This window comes from Microcebus murinus, chromosome 10 (assembly GCF_040939455.1).
Source record: "Microcebus murinus isolate Inina chromosome 10, M.murinus_Inina_mat1.0, whole genome shotgun sequence".
NCBI classification, from domain to species: domain Eukaryota; kingdom Metazoa; phylum Chordata; class Mammalia; order Primates; family Cheirogaleidae; genus Microcebus; species Microcebus murinus.
Window position 1 is genome coordinate 59,525,618 of NC_134113.1, and position 17,457 is coordinate 59,543,074.

Here is a 17,457-nt window from a genome sequence, read left to right on the forward strand (position 1 = left end):
ATGCTAATACCAAAAATTTTTATCCATGGCCTGTAATAGTATATTTTCAATGAGGAGAGATTGGTTTTTAACATCAGATAATATTTTTTACTTGAATTAAAGGTAGAATGGGAATTGAAGAGAGATGCTGATGGAAAGCACGTGAGTTTTTTTAAAAATATTTCATAGATTATTCATAATTATAGACACTGAAAATGTTATATACTATCCTCAACAGTGTTTTATTTTTTGTTTATAATTCTATAGGAGGGAACATACATTTTCTTTTTTCAGAGGGGAAAAATAAAGATCAGCAATGAAAAACCACACAGTACCCACAGAATTCATTCTTCTAGGGCTGTCAGATGACCCGGAGCTTCAGATTGTGATTTTTCTCTTTTTAATTATCATGTATATATTAAGCATCACTGGAAACTTGACCATCATCACTCTCACCTTGGTGGACTCCCATCTACAGACTCCTATGTATTTCTTCCTCAGGAACTTTTCTGTATTAGAAGTAACCTTTACAACTGTCTGTATCCCTAGATTTCTGGGCTCAATTATCACCAGAGACAAAACTATTTCCTACAATAATTGTACAGCTCAGTTGTTTTTCTTCATCTTCATGGGGATAACCGAATTTTACCTTCTAACTGCTATGTCCTATGATCGTTACGTAGCCATCTGCAAACCCCTGCACTACACAACCATCATGAACAAGAGAGTCTGCATATTGCTTGTCTTTTGTGCTTGGTTGGCAGGATTCTTAAATATCTTTCCACTAGTTATTCTTTTTCTCCAGTTAGATTACTGTGGCTCCAATGTCATCAATCACTTTACCTGTGACTACTTTCCCCTGTTACAATTATCCTGCTCAGACACATGGCTCCTAGAAGTGATTGGCTTTTACTCTGCAATAGTGATTCTGCTTTTCACTTTGGCATTAATCATTCTATCCTACATGTTCATCATCAGGACAATTTTGAGACTTCCTTCTGCTACTCAGAGGAAAAAGGCATTTTCTACATGCTCCTCTCACATGATTGTCATTTCCATTTCTTATGGAAGCTGCATATTCATGTATGCTAATCCCTCTGCAAAAGAAAAAGCATCCTTGATCAAAGGAGTAGCTATTCTCAATACTTCTGTTGCTCCCATGATGAATCCATTTATATACACCCTGCGAAACCAGCAAGTAAAGCAAGCCTTTAAGGACACCATCCAAAAGGTTATGTTTTTCTCTAGTAAATGAAAGCATGCTAAAAGAATAAAGTTTTTGTTAATGTTTTCTATTGTGCATACTCTCTCAAAAGTCTCTTTGCTTCAGTATAATTATATATGAGTGGTTTTTTTTCCATTTTCATATTAAAATGTTTTCCACATTGCAATCAATAAATTTGATAAAGTTGAATATTTTGTCATAGTTTTCTGAACATTAAAATGTTTTATTCACATGTATTTGGATGAAGTGAAAAATGGTTAATGATTATGATTTTGAATAAGAGTGGTTTGCTTTGGAAGAGACATAGGGCATTTAGCTTGATGGAGAGAGTGTCAGCTAGATACGGACTTTGGAACATTTCATTCTTACCAGTTGATAGAAATGTATAGAATGTTTTTAGGAAATTCGATTGTATTTTGCATTTCTGTGAAATCAAATAACCACAATCACTAGTGGGTGGGAAAAATGTAAATATCCACTTAAATATTTGAAAATGTCAGAAAAATCATATGTATTCAAATTATTATACTAATAATATTAATTACGGTAATAATGAGAAGCAATAATAGGAGAACAGAAAATGAAGATTTTCAGCAATGACTATATTGCAGATATATTCTAATAATATTCTATGTATTGTCTCATTTAATTTTGCCAACAACTTTATGAGGTATCAATAATTATTATCCTTTTTGAGTCAGAGGTATTTTTCTTGAGGTATATTAAATAACTCTAAAAATTAAAAGAAAAACATAGAGAAGAGAAATTGTAAAAAATATCGAGGAAAATACATGAAATTTTGATAAGCTGTTCAGAGTTTAGCTTTGTGAAGAACTAAAATTTAATCTGAGAGTCCATAAATACCTTTAGGGTATTTGGAAGAAGAGAAAAGAAATAACATCTCCTATCATAATATTCTACATACTGTACTTTTATTAGGCAAATCATAAGCAAAATTTATTGTATTAAACTGCTTAGTGAGTATTATTCACTCATTCATTTGTAATAATTTATTAATAGAAATTTATATTAAATACTAGCACTGTTAAAGGACCTTCTAATGTATTATTAACTCATTCCTATTATACTTATTAATAATTATCTTATGCCGGTGTTGAGGATGCAGTGATTAAAAATATGGTTCTTGCCTTAAATTTTTCTCAAATTCTATTGAGGAGAATAAATAATACCTAATTAAAATTTAATTTAATAAATCCAACAAATGGAATCTAAACAGCGTTTAAACCAGGTAATATTATCGTTGACAAAGGTATAGAATGTCAGTTGTCCTGCCTTTTCTCTTAGTAGCATAATGGTCAATTTCACAATAATTGCTAAATGTAGGGTTTTTTAGCCCTAAAAATCACACACGCATTGAATAAAATGTGATAGCTTTGGCTATCACTTTAATTTTCACTCTTACTTATACTCTTATGTCTTTCTTGATAATCTTGCATGTCATAAAAAAATCACATTATTTCTTAATTAAAAGAGTTACTAGAGATAAAGTTATGATGATCTTCAAAGAGACACAAAATTCTCCCCAGTATCACTTTCTGCCTCCAATCTGTATGATGAATCATGGATTGTTCTTCTACTCACTTTGATCCATATATTAATACCACTGAGACAGGGAACTGCCAGGCAATGCTTCAGTCATTTCTTTAGGCATTGCTTAACTGTGCAGGCATTGTCTGACTGAGCCAGGAAGTCTCTAAACGAAGTTTCCAGTTACCCTGATCAAAACAGCATGGTTATAGGACTAGTTCCAACTGGTTAGAACCAAGATGGCGGAGAAATCTACCACTTCTTGACCTTATAGCTTTATTTGTTTGTTTGTTTATTTATTTATTGAGACAAAGTCTTGCTCTCTTTCCTGGGTTAGAGTGGCATGGTGTCAGCCTGACAGCAACCTCAAACTCCTGGGCTCAAGCAATCCTCCTGCCTCAGCCTCCTGGGTAGCTGGGACTACAGGCACATACCACTGTGCCCAGCTAATTTTTTATATTTTTAGTCATTTGGCTAATTTATGTCTATTTATAGTAGAGATGGGGTCTCATTCTTGCTCAGGCTGGTCTCGAACTCCTGAGCTCAAGCAGTCCTCCTGCCTTGGCCTCCCAGAGTGCTAGAATTATAAGTGTGAGCCACTGCGTCGGGCCCTTATAGCTTTATTATACTATTATTACCATAAACATTTCTAAGGAAACCCACTTCCATCATGAACCTGATGCCATTGCACTTACCATTTGACCATATTTAGTCAAAAGAGGGTGTCACCCTAATTCCAGGAAAACACTGCCCCTTTCCAAGAAATAATGTCAATATTCCTCCCCTTGATTAGCTTATAATAATGTGAATATTTCTCCCCTTGTTTAGCATATAATTAAGCCTTTGCTTAAATAGAGGGGCTAAAGGAACTATGGGGCCTGTTTCTTTAGTCCTCCACTGGGAAAACTAGCCTGTACCCTGTTTGGGCAGTAGTAGAGTTTCTATACTTTCTGAATAAAACTTGCTTTCCCTTTATACTGTTGGCTTGCTCCTGAATTCTTTCTTGCATGAAGCCACAGACTCACTAAGACTTCAAGTGATTCCCAGCATTGGGAGTCACTTTCCCATGTCACCACTCCATATCTATTACTCTCCCGAGTCTGTTTGAAAGAAGTTATGTTTCCAAACACATCCTAGATTTCTAGAAGATGCCAAACTGTTTCAAGTATTTTTATTTTACGTCCCAGAAACACTGGGTTTATTTCTCAATTCAAGTCCATGCACAAAATGAACAGGAAAATCAAAACAATTACTATTATACATATTGAACATTTTAAGATATTATCTGGAAAGTAATAAAATAAGTGATTATGTATATACTGTTTTTAACTCAATATCTATATGTGGATATTTGTAGTTTTCTATAAATATGATAAGAATCATCCAGGTATAAACTCTTTATAATTTTTATATAATCATGACAATTCAATCATATATTAGTCTAAAAAAATTTTTTTAAAGCAACTAGGTTGCAAGTATGTGTTAGCAATTTGGGCTAAGAGAATAGTATCATTTTCATTATATGGAACTTCATATGACAGTTAAAAAGGTATACATCTACATACAGAATTAATTTTTTTATAAAAGCATATACCAAATGTCATTTCAATGTAAAATATGGGGTTGCTCACAAGATCTGAATTAAACAGGAAGAATTTCCAGTTAATATAGTAAATGCAATTAGATGGATATTTTCGGCAAAGATAATCATAATTGCAAATAACACAGAGCTATAAAAGTGAGGGAAGAGGTATATGGTGAATTATGAAAAATAAATAGAAAGAAAAAATAGCAATTACTACCTTTTCATGCTTTTTAGGGAAGAGCTAATTTTATTGATTCAATTTACTATGCAAAGCAAAATATGCTATAAAACAAATACTTTTCATATGTGAATATTATGTCTTAAACTATGTTAAATATTTTATCTGTTTCTCTGAGGTTTTAACAGTTCCTTTAAGTGAGTATTTTTTCTCCTTCTAAAGAATGAGGCATAGAGAGTTATAGGAAATAATCACATATCATCAATATGTATACATATCAAAATAGTGATTTAAGTGAGGTCTATAACCCAGCAATTAAGCTATTGTACCAACTTTTTGTGGAAAGTAGAAACCTTGCAAAATAAAAATATACAAGTGAAGATAAGCGGCAAGAATGGAGACAGCTTCTATGGAATACTACTCAATTCTAAGAAATGACAGTGAGCTAGCAGCTTATGCTATCCAACATTAAGCTTAGCCTATTATCCAAAGTGAGGTGACACAAGATCAAGAAAGTGGGATCCACATCTACTCTCCATCAAATTGGTACTGACTGATTAAAACTATGGTCCTCAAATGGTGATAGTGCCCACCAGGGTTTGGGGGAGGGGGAGATACACATCTTAGGGTTGTGGCGAGCATTGGGGGGGATAAGGAATACCTCTAACCCTTCCTAGGGAAAGGCAAAGATATACAATGTAACCCAAAGGCCAAAAAAAGAAAAAACAAACTTTTATTGGGTGGTAGGCAGATGGGAGAGGGGAGGAGGGGAAGAATTTATACTTACAAAATAGGTGCGATGCACACCACCTGGGGGTAGGACACACTTGATGTTTTAGTAAGGCAGGGGGTGGGGGGAGGAATGGCAGGGGCAATATAGGTAACCCTAATAATATTTGTACCCCCATTATATGATAAAATAAAATAAAATTAGTAAAACAATATATACAAGTGAAATTTGGAATTTCAGAATTAAACATAACTATAGTGCACATTAAGTGTATTCTATTTTCCTTCATGTCTATGGGAAATATTCTGTCATTTTTTAATTAAACGCTGAATTACCTACACCACCAACCTCAGCCATAGCTATAAAATACATAATTCACAATTCATAATTCATTATCTCACTCATAGATATTACTTAGTCACTCTCCATCAGTCTGCTTTGAGACACAGTAAATCTTTTTATCCTTAAATATTTAAAGCTCTTTAGTATTCATCATGCTTTATATCTCTCTCTGAAATCAGGTTGCTTGTACCAAAGTTCCCAAGCCCAAGTTGCCTTTTTTCTTCATCTCTATTGGAAGGTCTATATTGGACCTTCATTGCTAAATTTTTAGTCACATAGTATCACATAAGCATCTTGGAAGGGTTCGGTATGCTTGCTCATATGACAGCAATTTACACAATGTACTGAAACTTTATTTTTCTTGACTATCTCTACTAATGGACTATGAGCATTGTTCAAGCAAAATGAACATTTTGTTCATTATTCCCTAACAAAGAATTTAATGTAGTGTAGTCATTCAATAAAATATTTTTAAATTAATCAACAATGAATGGAAGTCTCAAAATGTTTACTTCCTATTTACATTATTAATATCTTCTGCCTTTAAATTAGAATTGTTCTACTCTGTCATCTTGTTTGAACAACTTTTTATATTTGGGTTTTCTAGGACTCCTTGTTTTTCAGAACCATCTATTAATATATAAATCACAACAAGAGAAGAAAATCAAGGGCATCCAAATGGGGGCAGAAGAGATCTCTTTGCTTATGATAGGATCTAATATTTAGAAAACCCCAAAGATTCTGCCAAGAGGCTATTGAATTGATAAATAAGTTCAGCAAAGTCTCAGGTTACAAAATCAAAGTATGCAAATCAGTAGCATTCCTATATGCCAACAACAGTCAAACTGAGAACCAAATCAAAGACTCAATACCCTTCACAATAGCAACAAAGAAAATAAAATACCTAGGAATATATTTAACTAAAGAGGTGACAGACCTCTACAGGAAGAACAATGAAACACTAAGGAAGGAAATAGCAGATGATATAAACAGGTGAAAAAACTATATCATGCTCAGAATCAACATTGTTAAAATATCTAAACAACCCAAAGTGATCTACAGATTCATTGCAATCCCTACTAAAATATCAACATCATTTTTTGCAGATCTAGAAGAAATAATTCTATGCTTTGTATGGAACCAGAGAAGACCTCAGGATAGCTAAAGCAACCTTAAGCAAAAAGAACAAATTAGGAGGCATCTACAACTTCAAGCTATATCTACAACTTCAAGCTATACTACAAAGCTATAGTAGGCAAAACTGAATGGTACTGGTACAAGAAAAGAGACATAGACCAATGGAACAGAACAGAGAACCCAGATATAAAATCATCCTCAAATAGCCATCTGATCTTTGACAAAGCAGACAAAAACATACACTGGGGAAAAGGATCACTATTCAAAAATGGTGCTGAGAAAATTGGATAGCCACATGTAGAAGACTACAACAGGATCCGCACCTTTCACAAAAGTCAACTCACAATGGATAACAGACTTACACCTAAAGTATGAAGCCATAAGAATTCTAGAAGAAAGTATTGGAAAAACTCTTACAGACATCAGCCTAGGCAAACAATTTGTGAAGAAGACCCCAAAAGCAATCACAGCATCAACAAAAATAAATAAATGGAACCTGATCAAATTAAAAAGCTCCTGCACAGCCAAAGAAACTATCAGTAGGGCAAATAGACTACGTACAGAATGGGAAAAATATTTGCATGCTGTATATCTGATAGAAGGCTGATAACTAGGATCTATATAGAACTCATGAAAATCAGCAAAAAAAAACAAAAAAAAATCAAATAGTCCCATTAAAAAGTGAGCAGAGAACATGAACAGAAACTTTTCAAAAGAAGACAGAGTAATGGCCAACAAACATATGTAAAAATGCTCAACACTTCTAATCATTAGGGAAATGCAAATCAAAACCACAATGAGATATCATTTAACTCCAATAAGAATGGCTTTTATCAAAAAGTCCCAAAACAAATGTTGGTGTGGTGGAGAGATAGGAACACTCCTACACTGCTGGTGGGACTGCAAATACAACCTCTATGGAAAGTAATATGAAGATACCTCAAAGAAGTATAACTACCATTTGATCCAAAAATCACACTACTGGGCATCTACCCAAAGGGAAAAAGACATTTTATATTGCACTAGAATGTTTATAGCAGCACAATTCACAATTACAAAGATGTGGAAACAACCCAAATGTCCATCAATACATGAGTGGACTAATAAAGCGTGGTATATATATACCATGGAGTAACTCAGCCACAAAAACAATGGTAAACTAACACCTCTTGTATTATCCTGGATAGAGCTGGAGCCCATTGTTCTAAGTGAGGTATCACAAGAATGGAAAAACAACCATCACATATACTCACCATCAAATTAGTACTAACTGATCAACACTGATATGCACATATTCATCAGGAGTCAGACAGGTTGGCAGGGGAAGGAGGGGATGGATATATTCATACCTAATGGGTGTGGTACACACTGTCTGGGGGATGGACACACCTGTAGCTCTGACTTGGGCAGGGCAAAGGCAATATACGTAACCTAAACATTTGTACATGTGTAATATTCTGGAATAAAAAAATCATTGAAAAGAGAATAAATAAATAAATAAATAAATAAATAAATAAATAAATAAATAAATAAATAAGTTGGTCCCATACAATTATAATGCCATATTTTTACTGTATCTTTTATGTTTAGATATTTTTACATATACAAATGTTTACAATTGCGTTACAATTGCTTATAGTATTTAGTACAGTAATATTTCTGTACAGGTTTTTGGCCTAAGAGCAGGGGGCTTTACCATTTAGCCTAAGTGTATCATAGGCTATACCATCTAAGTTTGTGTAAGTACAGTCTATGATGTTTGCACAGTGAAATTGCATAATGATGCATTTCTCATAATTATTCCCATAATTAAGTAATGCATGACTATATGTGGTTTATCTGTTTATATTCATTAAGCAATGAAAGTTTTTTAAAAGGATTAGACCCCTCATAAAGTTCCGAATAAGATAGTTGTAAAATATACATAAAGTGACTTCATTAACAAATTACATAAAGTAAGTTACACAAGACACATTTTATTCAAAGTCATGGTTTCTGGAAACTGATATGCCATAAAGAGATGTTATTTTAAATTTGGATTAAGGAATTGAAGGAAGTTATTGTAGCAGTGTGAAATGTTTCATAAGAAAGAATAGAATGTAAGGGTAGAACTGAATTAGAAAATTCTTCAAGATAATCTCTTACATAAGATAGCTGATGAGGTAGAAAAACGTGATTAAAATAAATACATGAAAGATGTTTTTCCAGTTTTTATGGTAAGGATGTAATTCATATATTCTTAAAACATTTTTTTTGAGAAACACAAATTCTTCTGTAATACATCCCAGAAGACTTCTTTCACCTGCTGGTTCCTTAGAGTATAAATGAAGGGATTTAATAAAGGGGCAATTGAGGTATACAGCAAAGCTACACCTTTGGACACAGTCACTCTTTCTTTTGCAGATGGTTTAATATACATAAAGATACAGCTACCATAAGTCATGGAGACAACGATCATGTGGGAAGTACAGGTTGAAAAAGCTTTGGTCCTTTGTTGTGCAGAAGGGAATTTCAGAATGGTCCTAATGATGCAAGTGTAAGAGAGAATCACTAATATCAATGTGACCACAAGTGTCACCACAGCTAAGATGAAAGACATCAATTCTAGGACATGTGTATCTGTGCAAGAGATCTGCAGGATAGGAGAAGTTTCACACATAAAGTGATCAATTATTTTGGAACCACAGAAATCCAGCTTGAGTCCCATGACTAATGGGGGAAAGATAATTAGGAATCCAGTTACCCAAGAGCTAAGTACAAGTTGATAGCATACTTTGCTGCTCATAATGATTGGGTAATGCAGTGGTTTGCAGATAGCAACATAGCGGTCATAGGACATGGCAGCCAGGAGGTAAAACTCAGTAACTCCCAGTAAAAGGATAAAGAATAATTGAGCTGCACAATTATTATAGGAAATGGTTTTGTCTCTAGTCACAATGGTTATCAAGAATCTGGGAATACACACTGTTGTAAATATGATTTCCAAAAAGGAGAAATTACGGAGGAAGAAATACATTGGAGTCTTGAGACGAGGATCTAGCAGGGTAAGGAAGATAATGATTAAGTTCCCCATAAGGCTCAGCATGTAGTTGAGAAACAGAAACAGGAAAATCACAATTTGCAATTGGGGATCATCTGTCAATCCCACCAGAATGAACTCTATTTCCCTTGTTAGGTTCTTCATTTCTTTTTTGTGAGCTTTATCAAATCTACACAGGGAAATAAAAACAAAATTAGTTTCCCAAAGCAGAAAAAGAAATAGATTTTAAAACCCACTCATACGCAAATGATTTCTCCAATCTAAAATTGTAGGTGATCTCTTCTCCAAAAGGCTTAGGAAATAAATAAATAAATAGGAAAAATACAATGAAATTGCAGATGACAAATAGTTACATGCCATAGGTTAATTCAAAATTCCTTCTAATCTATTAGTTCTCTTTATAACATTCCTCACAAATTTCCCCCTACAACTAGAATAACGTATGTATATTTGGCTAATATACATTTGAGCTTATCACTGCTAGGTGAACTCCATATGTATAGTTTAAATAAAATCATATTAATTACTTAAAATTTATTTTTCTATTATTTTTTTCATACCTGTGCAAATTGCACTAAGCTGGTTTATCTCTTTAACTGAGTATCAGGATAATATTTCAAAACCAGGATTTAGAGTTATATTATAATTCCTGTGCTGGTCACTGACTAAGGCAGTATTGATTTCCAATAAGTAGTTAGAGATTCAAGTTTCAGTTGTTTTGAAGTTTTCTTTGTACTGATAGTATACCATTATTATTATTAATTTTCTTGATTGGCTTTCCGATATTCAGTATTGGACAGTAATTAACCAGCATGTAAGACAAATAAAACAAATTGAAGCATGACAAACACAAAAAAGTTATAAATTTTAATTGAAAATATTGTGTGTTCTTTTCAATTAGACTTTTTGAAATGTGGCCACATAATTTTGGCTCTGTATCATTAATTGTATTAATATATTAATATTTTGCTTTGTTTCTTTAATATTCTTTATATTGACTATCCCAGAAAAAATATTACTTCCTTTCCTTTTTGCATATAAGAATTCTATTTAGTTCCATGTTTACTATCCCCTTGTTATAGTAAATATGTCTGTCTACTTCACTTTATGCATTATGTGTAAACTTTTAAATGAAATAGATTGCTAAAGAACTCTCTTTGTTGCCTATTTTTGCATTTATCTTATTAATATTGCTATACTTTCCATGTATTACTTTATTAAGCTCATTTGCATAAAAATAGCACTAATATTTTGCAAGCATAATGTAATTTTCTATAACAGATATTAGTGACTAGATTTAATATTTTTAAATGACAACTGTAGACTTGCAGGCTTCAGCTGCTAAGTGGTCACAAGCTTTATTGTAAAAAATAAGTATTTGTGCCCTTGTTATCTCTAATACTCCCATTTTTGCTCTACTTCTGATTTGAAAAGTTTTCTAGGAATTAGTCAAACAATTTCTATACCATGTGGGTCTAAAAAACTGCTCTAGAACTATGTTATCTCAAATTCTAGAAAAGAGTTGCTCAGTATTTTTTCCATATCGCTTCACCCAGAGAAATACATAATTCACAAAGACAATCAGAAAAATAAAGCATAGATGCAACATCATATGCATAGACTAGGTCACAGCATCTATTAGTACATAACCATAAAATTATTTACCCATTAAAAAAGGTTTGTAAAATATGAAACCTCAGTAGTCAAATTTAACACCCTGAATTGGACTTACTGTGCACTTGCCTTAATTTCTGATTTAGAGTTAAGTTTAAAATATAGTTGACTTACCTTTTTGGATCTATTATTCATTTCCCTCTGTGTTCATGGAAGAGATGTATGCTAACATAATTAATAACAATTTTACTCATTTTTATGACCTTATTTTATTGTGCAATGGGGAGATTTGTTACCAATAATGTTTGTGGAGAGAGGCAATTTGTACATATTGTATTTCGGTAAAGAATTTCAATATTTCCTCAAATTCATACTCACTATGAAACTTGGGACTCAGGTATTAATAATTTCAATGTACATCCATCTTTATTCCCAATAAGTTGAAGTTTGTAAAATTTTATTCTTACATTTGAGATTGCCATCACTCAAAACCTCAAAGTAGATATATGTTCTTTAAAATGAAATAAGATAAAAATTGGAAAATGAAAACTAAAATAAGGAAATCATCTGATGAAAGATAAACAACTCTTCCAAGAAAGAAATATTATGTCGCCAACTGTACACTTATAAAATGCTACCGTTTTATCACTGTCTACTTACTACAGACTCAAGAGAATCTATAGAAATAAAATAAAATTTTCTCTGGGGATCAAAGTTACAAAAGCACTAATTGTTGGCAATAAAATACACCACTGTAAATAAAAGCCGAAGAGAAAGTATCCCAGAGGAGTATTACAAGTGATTTAGAAAAATCAGTGAAATATTTAACAGAAACATCAGCAGTTCACTTTCTGGGGCAACACTGGAAATTCCCAAGCTGGTTTTACACATAAATGGAATAAACTAATGATAAATAAAAAACACAAATTAATCTTAAAAACAATATGCTAAGTGAAAGAAGCTTATACAAAATGGTTTGTAATCACACAAAAATGGTATATGATTCCATTTATACAATTCTGGAAAAGACTGAACTATAGGGACAGAAAGAAAACTCATCTGTGGTTCCAGGGACAGAGGGTGAGAAGAAGGTATTGCTACAGAAGTGTCATGAGGGAACATTTTAGGATGATAAGAACGTTTTATGCCTTGATTGTGGTGGTGGTTGTATGACTACATATGTTTGGGAAAGTTCATCAACATATGTACTAGAAAAAGGCGAACTTCATCCTTAAATTCAACCTCAATCATCATTCCATTAAAATTATTTGGATATCACTTGCCTCTTTCTATTCTAACAGACTATTTAGAAGACTACTTAGGTCTGCACTGCCCAATAACACATAAGATAGCTACCAACCACATGTGGATACACACATACACAGATACATATATAGAAACATATGTATACACACATGTATGTATATGTCTATCTATCTATCTATGTATAGTTGTCTTTGGACATGAGTAGTATGAATAATGCTGCAAGAAATATGGACTATTTATGTAAAAAATGTCATTGTAATTTTGATAGAGTTTGCTTTGAATTTGTTAATTAGTTTGAGTTAGTATGGATATTTTAACAATATTACATATTCTAATCCATGAACATGGGATATCTCTCCAATTATTTGTGTCGTCTTAAATTTCATTTGTCAATGTTTCATACTTTTTAGTTAACAAGATTAACTCCTTAGTTAAATTTATTCCTAAGTATTTTATTATTTTTGTGAAGCTATTGTAATAGAATTATTTAATTCCTTCCCTTTTTAGAATGCTTATTTTTAGTGTACAAAATGCAACTGAATTTTGTACATTGATTTTGTATCTTGTTATTAGTCTAACAGGTTTTTTATCGAGGAGGGAAGAGTGTTTAGGATCTTCTATATATAAGATCATGTCATATTTAATATCAGTCATATATAAATGTTTTGATATTGATGGCTGCATTGCGGTTTTGTAGTAGAACATTCTTTTTTGTAGTACAAATGCATTAGTGTATTAAGCAGGAGATGGGGCTTTTCAAATTGCTCAGGAATACAAGTTTCTTGTATTTTTATAATTTTTCTTTAGGTTTTATTGTTTCAAAATAAAAATAAATGGGAAGCATATAAATACTGAAACCTCCCCAATTTAGGAGTGAGTAACAATCAAATTAATGAAATCCTAATATATTTTGCAATGGAAGAAAAAGAAAGTTTCCTATTTGGGGTGAACCCTCTTACCAGTAGAATTTTTCCAGGGCATTGCAATATCTGAAGTTCTTGTTGGCATTTTGTATGGAATTTAAATCATTTCTAATGTCTTTTGAGGGGGAGAATGTCCCTTCAGTTTTGCAGTCAAAGCAATTCACAATGGTTTTAATTTACTTCTTTCTTTGTTTTGTTTTGTTTTCTTTATTTTACTTAATTGATACATCCTGAACACCAGTCTCCAGAGGGCATTGTTTCCTTCTTTTTATTTCAACTAATTCCCTTGAGTCACTTCAAATGATAAAACTGAGCAAAATGATAAAACTGGAGCTGTTATTAATCTGCAATTTGAAACAGCAATTCTTTGTATAAAATTTGAGTTCCTTTTATCTGAGAGATTTCTCAAAACGTATTTATTGTGCTTAGAGCATCACCTTTTTATTAGAATTTTTTTAAAATAAAATGTTTATCTAGGTTTAAATATTTAAGAAAAAATAGTATATGTATCTCTGGCATGAAAGAGGATTCTAATTGAACTATAAAATCTGGGTCCTCTGATTTCAGTAAGTGTGAGTGAAAGTGGTAAGTATAAACAGATGCATATAATATCCAGAATGCATCTCTTCTCTGAAAGCTACTCAAGAATAGTATTATAATTAAGTTTCCTTTTGAAATAATTGAATATTTTATAACATTATAAAAATGAGAATATTTATCATTTATTATTTGACTTTTCATTCTACCATATTCCCATAGGGAAAAAATTATACCAACATGTCCTGCATATATTATGTCAATTGTAATTTAGAGTAAATACCTAGATCATAATGAAGGCAATTCTTCAGTAAAAGCCAAGTAATTTCCACTGATACATGAATTGACATATTTTTTCCATTTTCATGTAAATGTAATATTTAATACTTTCTGATCATATGGAAACAAGTTTAATGCAATTGATTATGAGAAGAATGATGCATTTGAAATCAGAGAAAAGTAATAAAGGAAATAAGATGAAGGAATAGTGGAGAAGACTACATTGGTGGAGTAGACTACAGTGGAGAAGACTACGTTGCAAAACAACGACATGCCAGAAAATTTTAATCATGGAGAAAATATGTAACTGTTAATATTTTTATATGTTCTTTTAAAAATATTTTAAAAGTCTTTTATTGAGCTAAGGGTTTTTGAATAATCCTTGTAAGTGAATACTGGCAGAATTGTCTAGATATTTTTCAATACATTATTAAATATACACATAAAATATGTTCCCAGTAATACTTACATTCTCTCTATTTAGAACATTTAAGAATTCATTTGGAAATGATCATCCAAAATTTAAATTACCTTTAAAGTTTAAAAGGGAAGAAAAGAAAGAATTTACTATTGTTATAAAGATAACATTAACTTAAATGGAACAGTCAATGAGAAGATGCTTAGGTTGATCTCTGCTATAATTTTAAGTATCATCTGCCTTATCAAACTGAATAAGCCTTTTAAACTTGTTTACATTTCTGAACTTGTTTTTCCTGTGTCTGTAGCTTTTAAAAATCCTGTTGTTTCTGCTTTGGGGGCTCTTTTCCTTTGTTTATTTAATAGGACTCAAATCTGAAATGATGAACCAGTCAAAGGAGATAGAGTTCATTCTGCTGGGATTGACAGATGACCCACATTTGCAAATTGTCATTTTTATATTTCTCTTTCTAAACTACATGTTGAGTGTGATGGGCAACTTATCTATCATCCTCCTTACCCTACTGGATCCCCGCCTCAAGACTCCAATGTATTTCTTCCTCCGAAATTTCTCCTTCTTGGAAATCTCATTGACAACAATCTGTGTTCCCAGATTCCTGATAACCATAGTCACTAAAAACAAGATCATTTCCTACAATGGTTGTGCAGCTCAGTTATTCTTTTTCCTCTTATTAGGAGTCACCGAATTTTATCTACTGGCTGCCATGTCTTTTGATCGTTATGTAGCTATCTGCAAACCCCTACATTACCCGATCATTATGAGCAACAAAGTGTGCTACCAACTGGTACTCAGTTCATGGACAGCTGGCTTTTTGATTACCTTTCCACCTTTGATCTTGGGACTGAAACTGAAATTCTGTGCTTCCAAAGTAATTGATCATTTCATATGTGACACATCCCCTTTGCTGCAGATTTCTTGCACAGACACTCATTTACTAGAATTGATTTCATTTGTCTTATCTGCTGTAACACTGGTTGTCACTTTGTTGTTAGTGATTCTTTCCTACACATACATTATCAAAACCATTCTAAAAATCCCCTCTGCTCAGAAAAGAACAAAGGCTTTTTCTACTTGTTCTTCTCACATGATTGTAGTCTCCCTTACTTATGGCAGCTGTATCTTTATTTATATGAAGCCATCAGCAAAGGAAAGGGTGACTTTATCTAAAGGTGTAGCAGTTATTTATACCTCTGTTGCCCCTTTATTAAACCCTTTCATTTACACTTTAAGGAATCAGCAGGTGAAACAAGCCTTCAAGGACACACTCCAAAAGATTTTTTTTTATTTCAAAAAATGAAGAAACATTAATCTTAAAATCTTGCAGAAAAAAGTAAGTAAGATGTTTTACATGTTTTTATTTTACTTAATTTGTCCTTGAATTAATTAACCTTCTCATAACATTTTAACCAAACCTTTCAGCATGATTTACTTTTCCTACTTCACTTTATGATTAACACTCCTTTCTGTGTTATGGTAAGAGTCCTATCCTCAAGTTTCAACACAAATGTTAAATTTAATTTACTCTCCAAGACACGGCATTAATTTCCTCAAAAGACAAAATAAAATCCCCTCAAACAACCTATTTTAATTACATATTAACATATCATGTATTAATTCATATGATTAAATGTAATTAGTTAGCTAATTTAACCTCTATATATTACAGGTTTACCCTATCCCAGCCACTACTCTAGACATATATATATATATATATATATATATATATATATATATATATATTTCTCATTAAGATTCCAGCTTGAAGTGGAGGAGACAAATAAGGAAACCAATAAAGATCAACTTGTGTAATTTTTTTATGATACAGCTATATACAGAATTGTGGGAGCATAATAATGAGCATTTAATTATTTTAGCGAGTCAGAAATGCAGTTCAGAAAATGACAATTCTTGTGAAAGTTGTGATATACAGGAAAGAAACAGTAAAAGAATGTAATTGGCTTGAGTTTAACAACATGCACAACCTCTGGGGTACTAGAACATACCTAAAATGTCAATAGCTAGTATCACAAGCATGACAATTTGGAGTGTAGCTTTTGAGCCAGTCAGCTAGGATTTAAATATGAACTTGATCCAGTTTCTGAAAGTCTGTTGTTAAGTTTTCCTATTTATTAAATGGATATCATCATAATAATAATCTTTATTTTATAAGGCTATTTGAAAATGAAATGAGGTAGTATGCATAAAGTGATTCTAGATCTGCATCCGACCCAGACTGAAATCTCAATAAATTTTAGCTGCCCTTGGAGAGAAAGTTTATTTAAGCTGGAATAATATGCAATAATGCAAGAAAAAAAGGCTAGCTTCAGGTCATTAAAAGCTCGTATGTCCTGTAATATACTAGCACTTAATTTGGTATGTCTATAGACCTGAAATTCAGAGTAAATAAGAATCACCCACCTGCTTAGCTTATTTGAATACAAATTCCATGTTCTCATCCCTAAAATATCTTTATAATTCACTTGGAGTACGTTCTGGAAATGTAAACTGATCTAAGGTGATTCTGAGGCAGATGGTTCACATTAGAGTTTGGGATTTTTTTAAAGAATCTATGCAATTGGATGTCTATTTTATAAATATTTCTTTGTTAAATATGTTGAGAATGGGATCACAGATG

The 17,457-nt window shown here is 32.3% G+C and overlaps 3 protein-coding genes across 3 annotated transcripts; 2 read left to right on the forward strand and 1 right to left on the reverse strand.

Annotated features, from left to right (window-relative positions):
- The first annotated feature begins 295 nt into the window (after positions 1-295).
- LOC105865645 (olfactory receptor 6C3-like) lies at positions 296-1,234 on the forward strand. Its single transcript, XM_076006816.1, has one exon. It carries the CDS (start codon positions 296-298, stop codon positions 1,232-1,234), a length of 939 nt encoding a protein of 312 aa, XP_075862931.1.
- Positions 1,235-8,963: 7,729 nt separating this feature from the next.
- On the reverse strand, positions 8,964-9,908 carry LOC105865841 (olfactory receptor 6C6). The gene has a single exon (XM_012754723.2). The coding sequence runs from the start codon at positions 9,906-9,908 to the stop codon at positions 8,964-8,966; it is 945 nt and encodes a 314-aa protein (XP_012610177.2).
- A 5,272-nt stretch (positions 9,909-15,180) lies between these two features.
- On the forward strand, positions 15,181-16,119 carry LOC105865649 (olfactory receptor 6C6-like). Its single transcript, XM_012754396.2, has one exon. The coding sequence runs from the start codon at positions 15,181-15,183 to the stop codon at positions 16,117-16,119; it is 939 nt and encodes a 312-aa protein (XP_012609850.1).
- The last annotated feature ends 1,338 nt before the right edge of the window (positions 16,120-17,457 follow it).

Coding starts and splice junctions, on each gene's coding strand:
- LOC105865649 (XM_012754396.2), top strand. CDS start 15,181: ATGATGAACCAGTCAAAGGAGATAGAGTTCATTCTGCTGGGATTGACA.
- LOC105865645 (XM_076006816.1), top strand. CDS start 296: ATGAAAAACCACACAGTACCCACAGAATTCATTCTTCTAGGGCTGTCA.
- LOC105865841 (XM_012754723.2), bottom strand. CDS start 9,908: ATGAAGAACCTAACAAGGGAAATAGAGTTCATTCTGGTGGGATTGACA.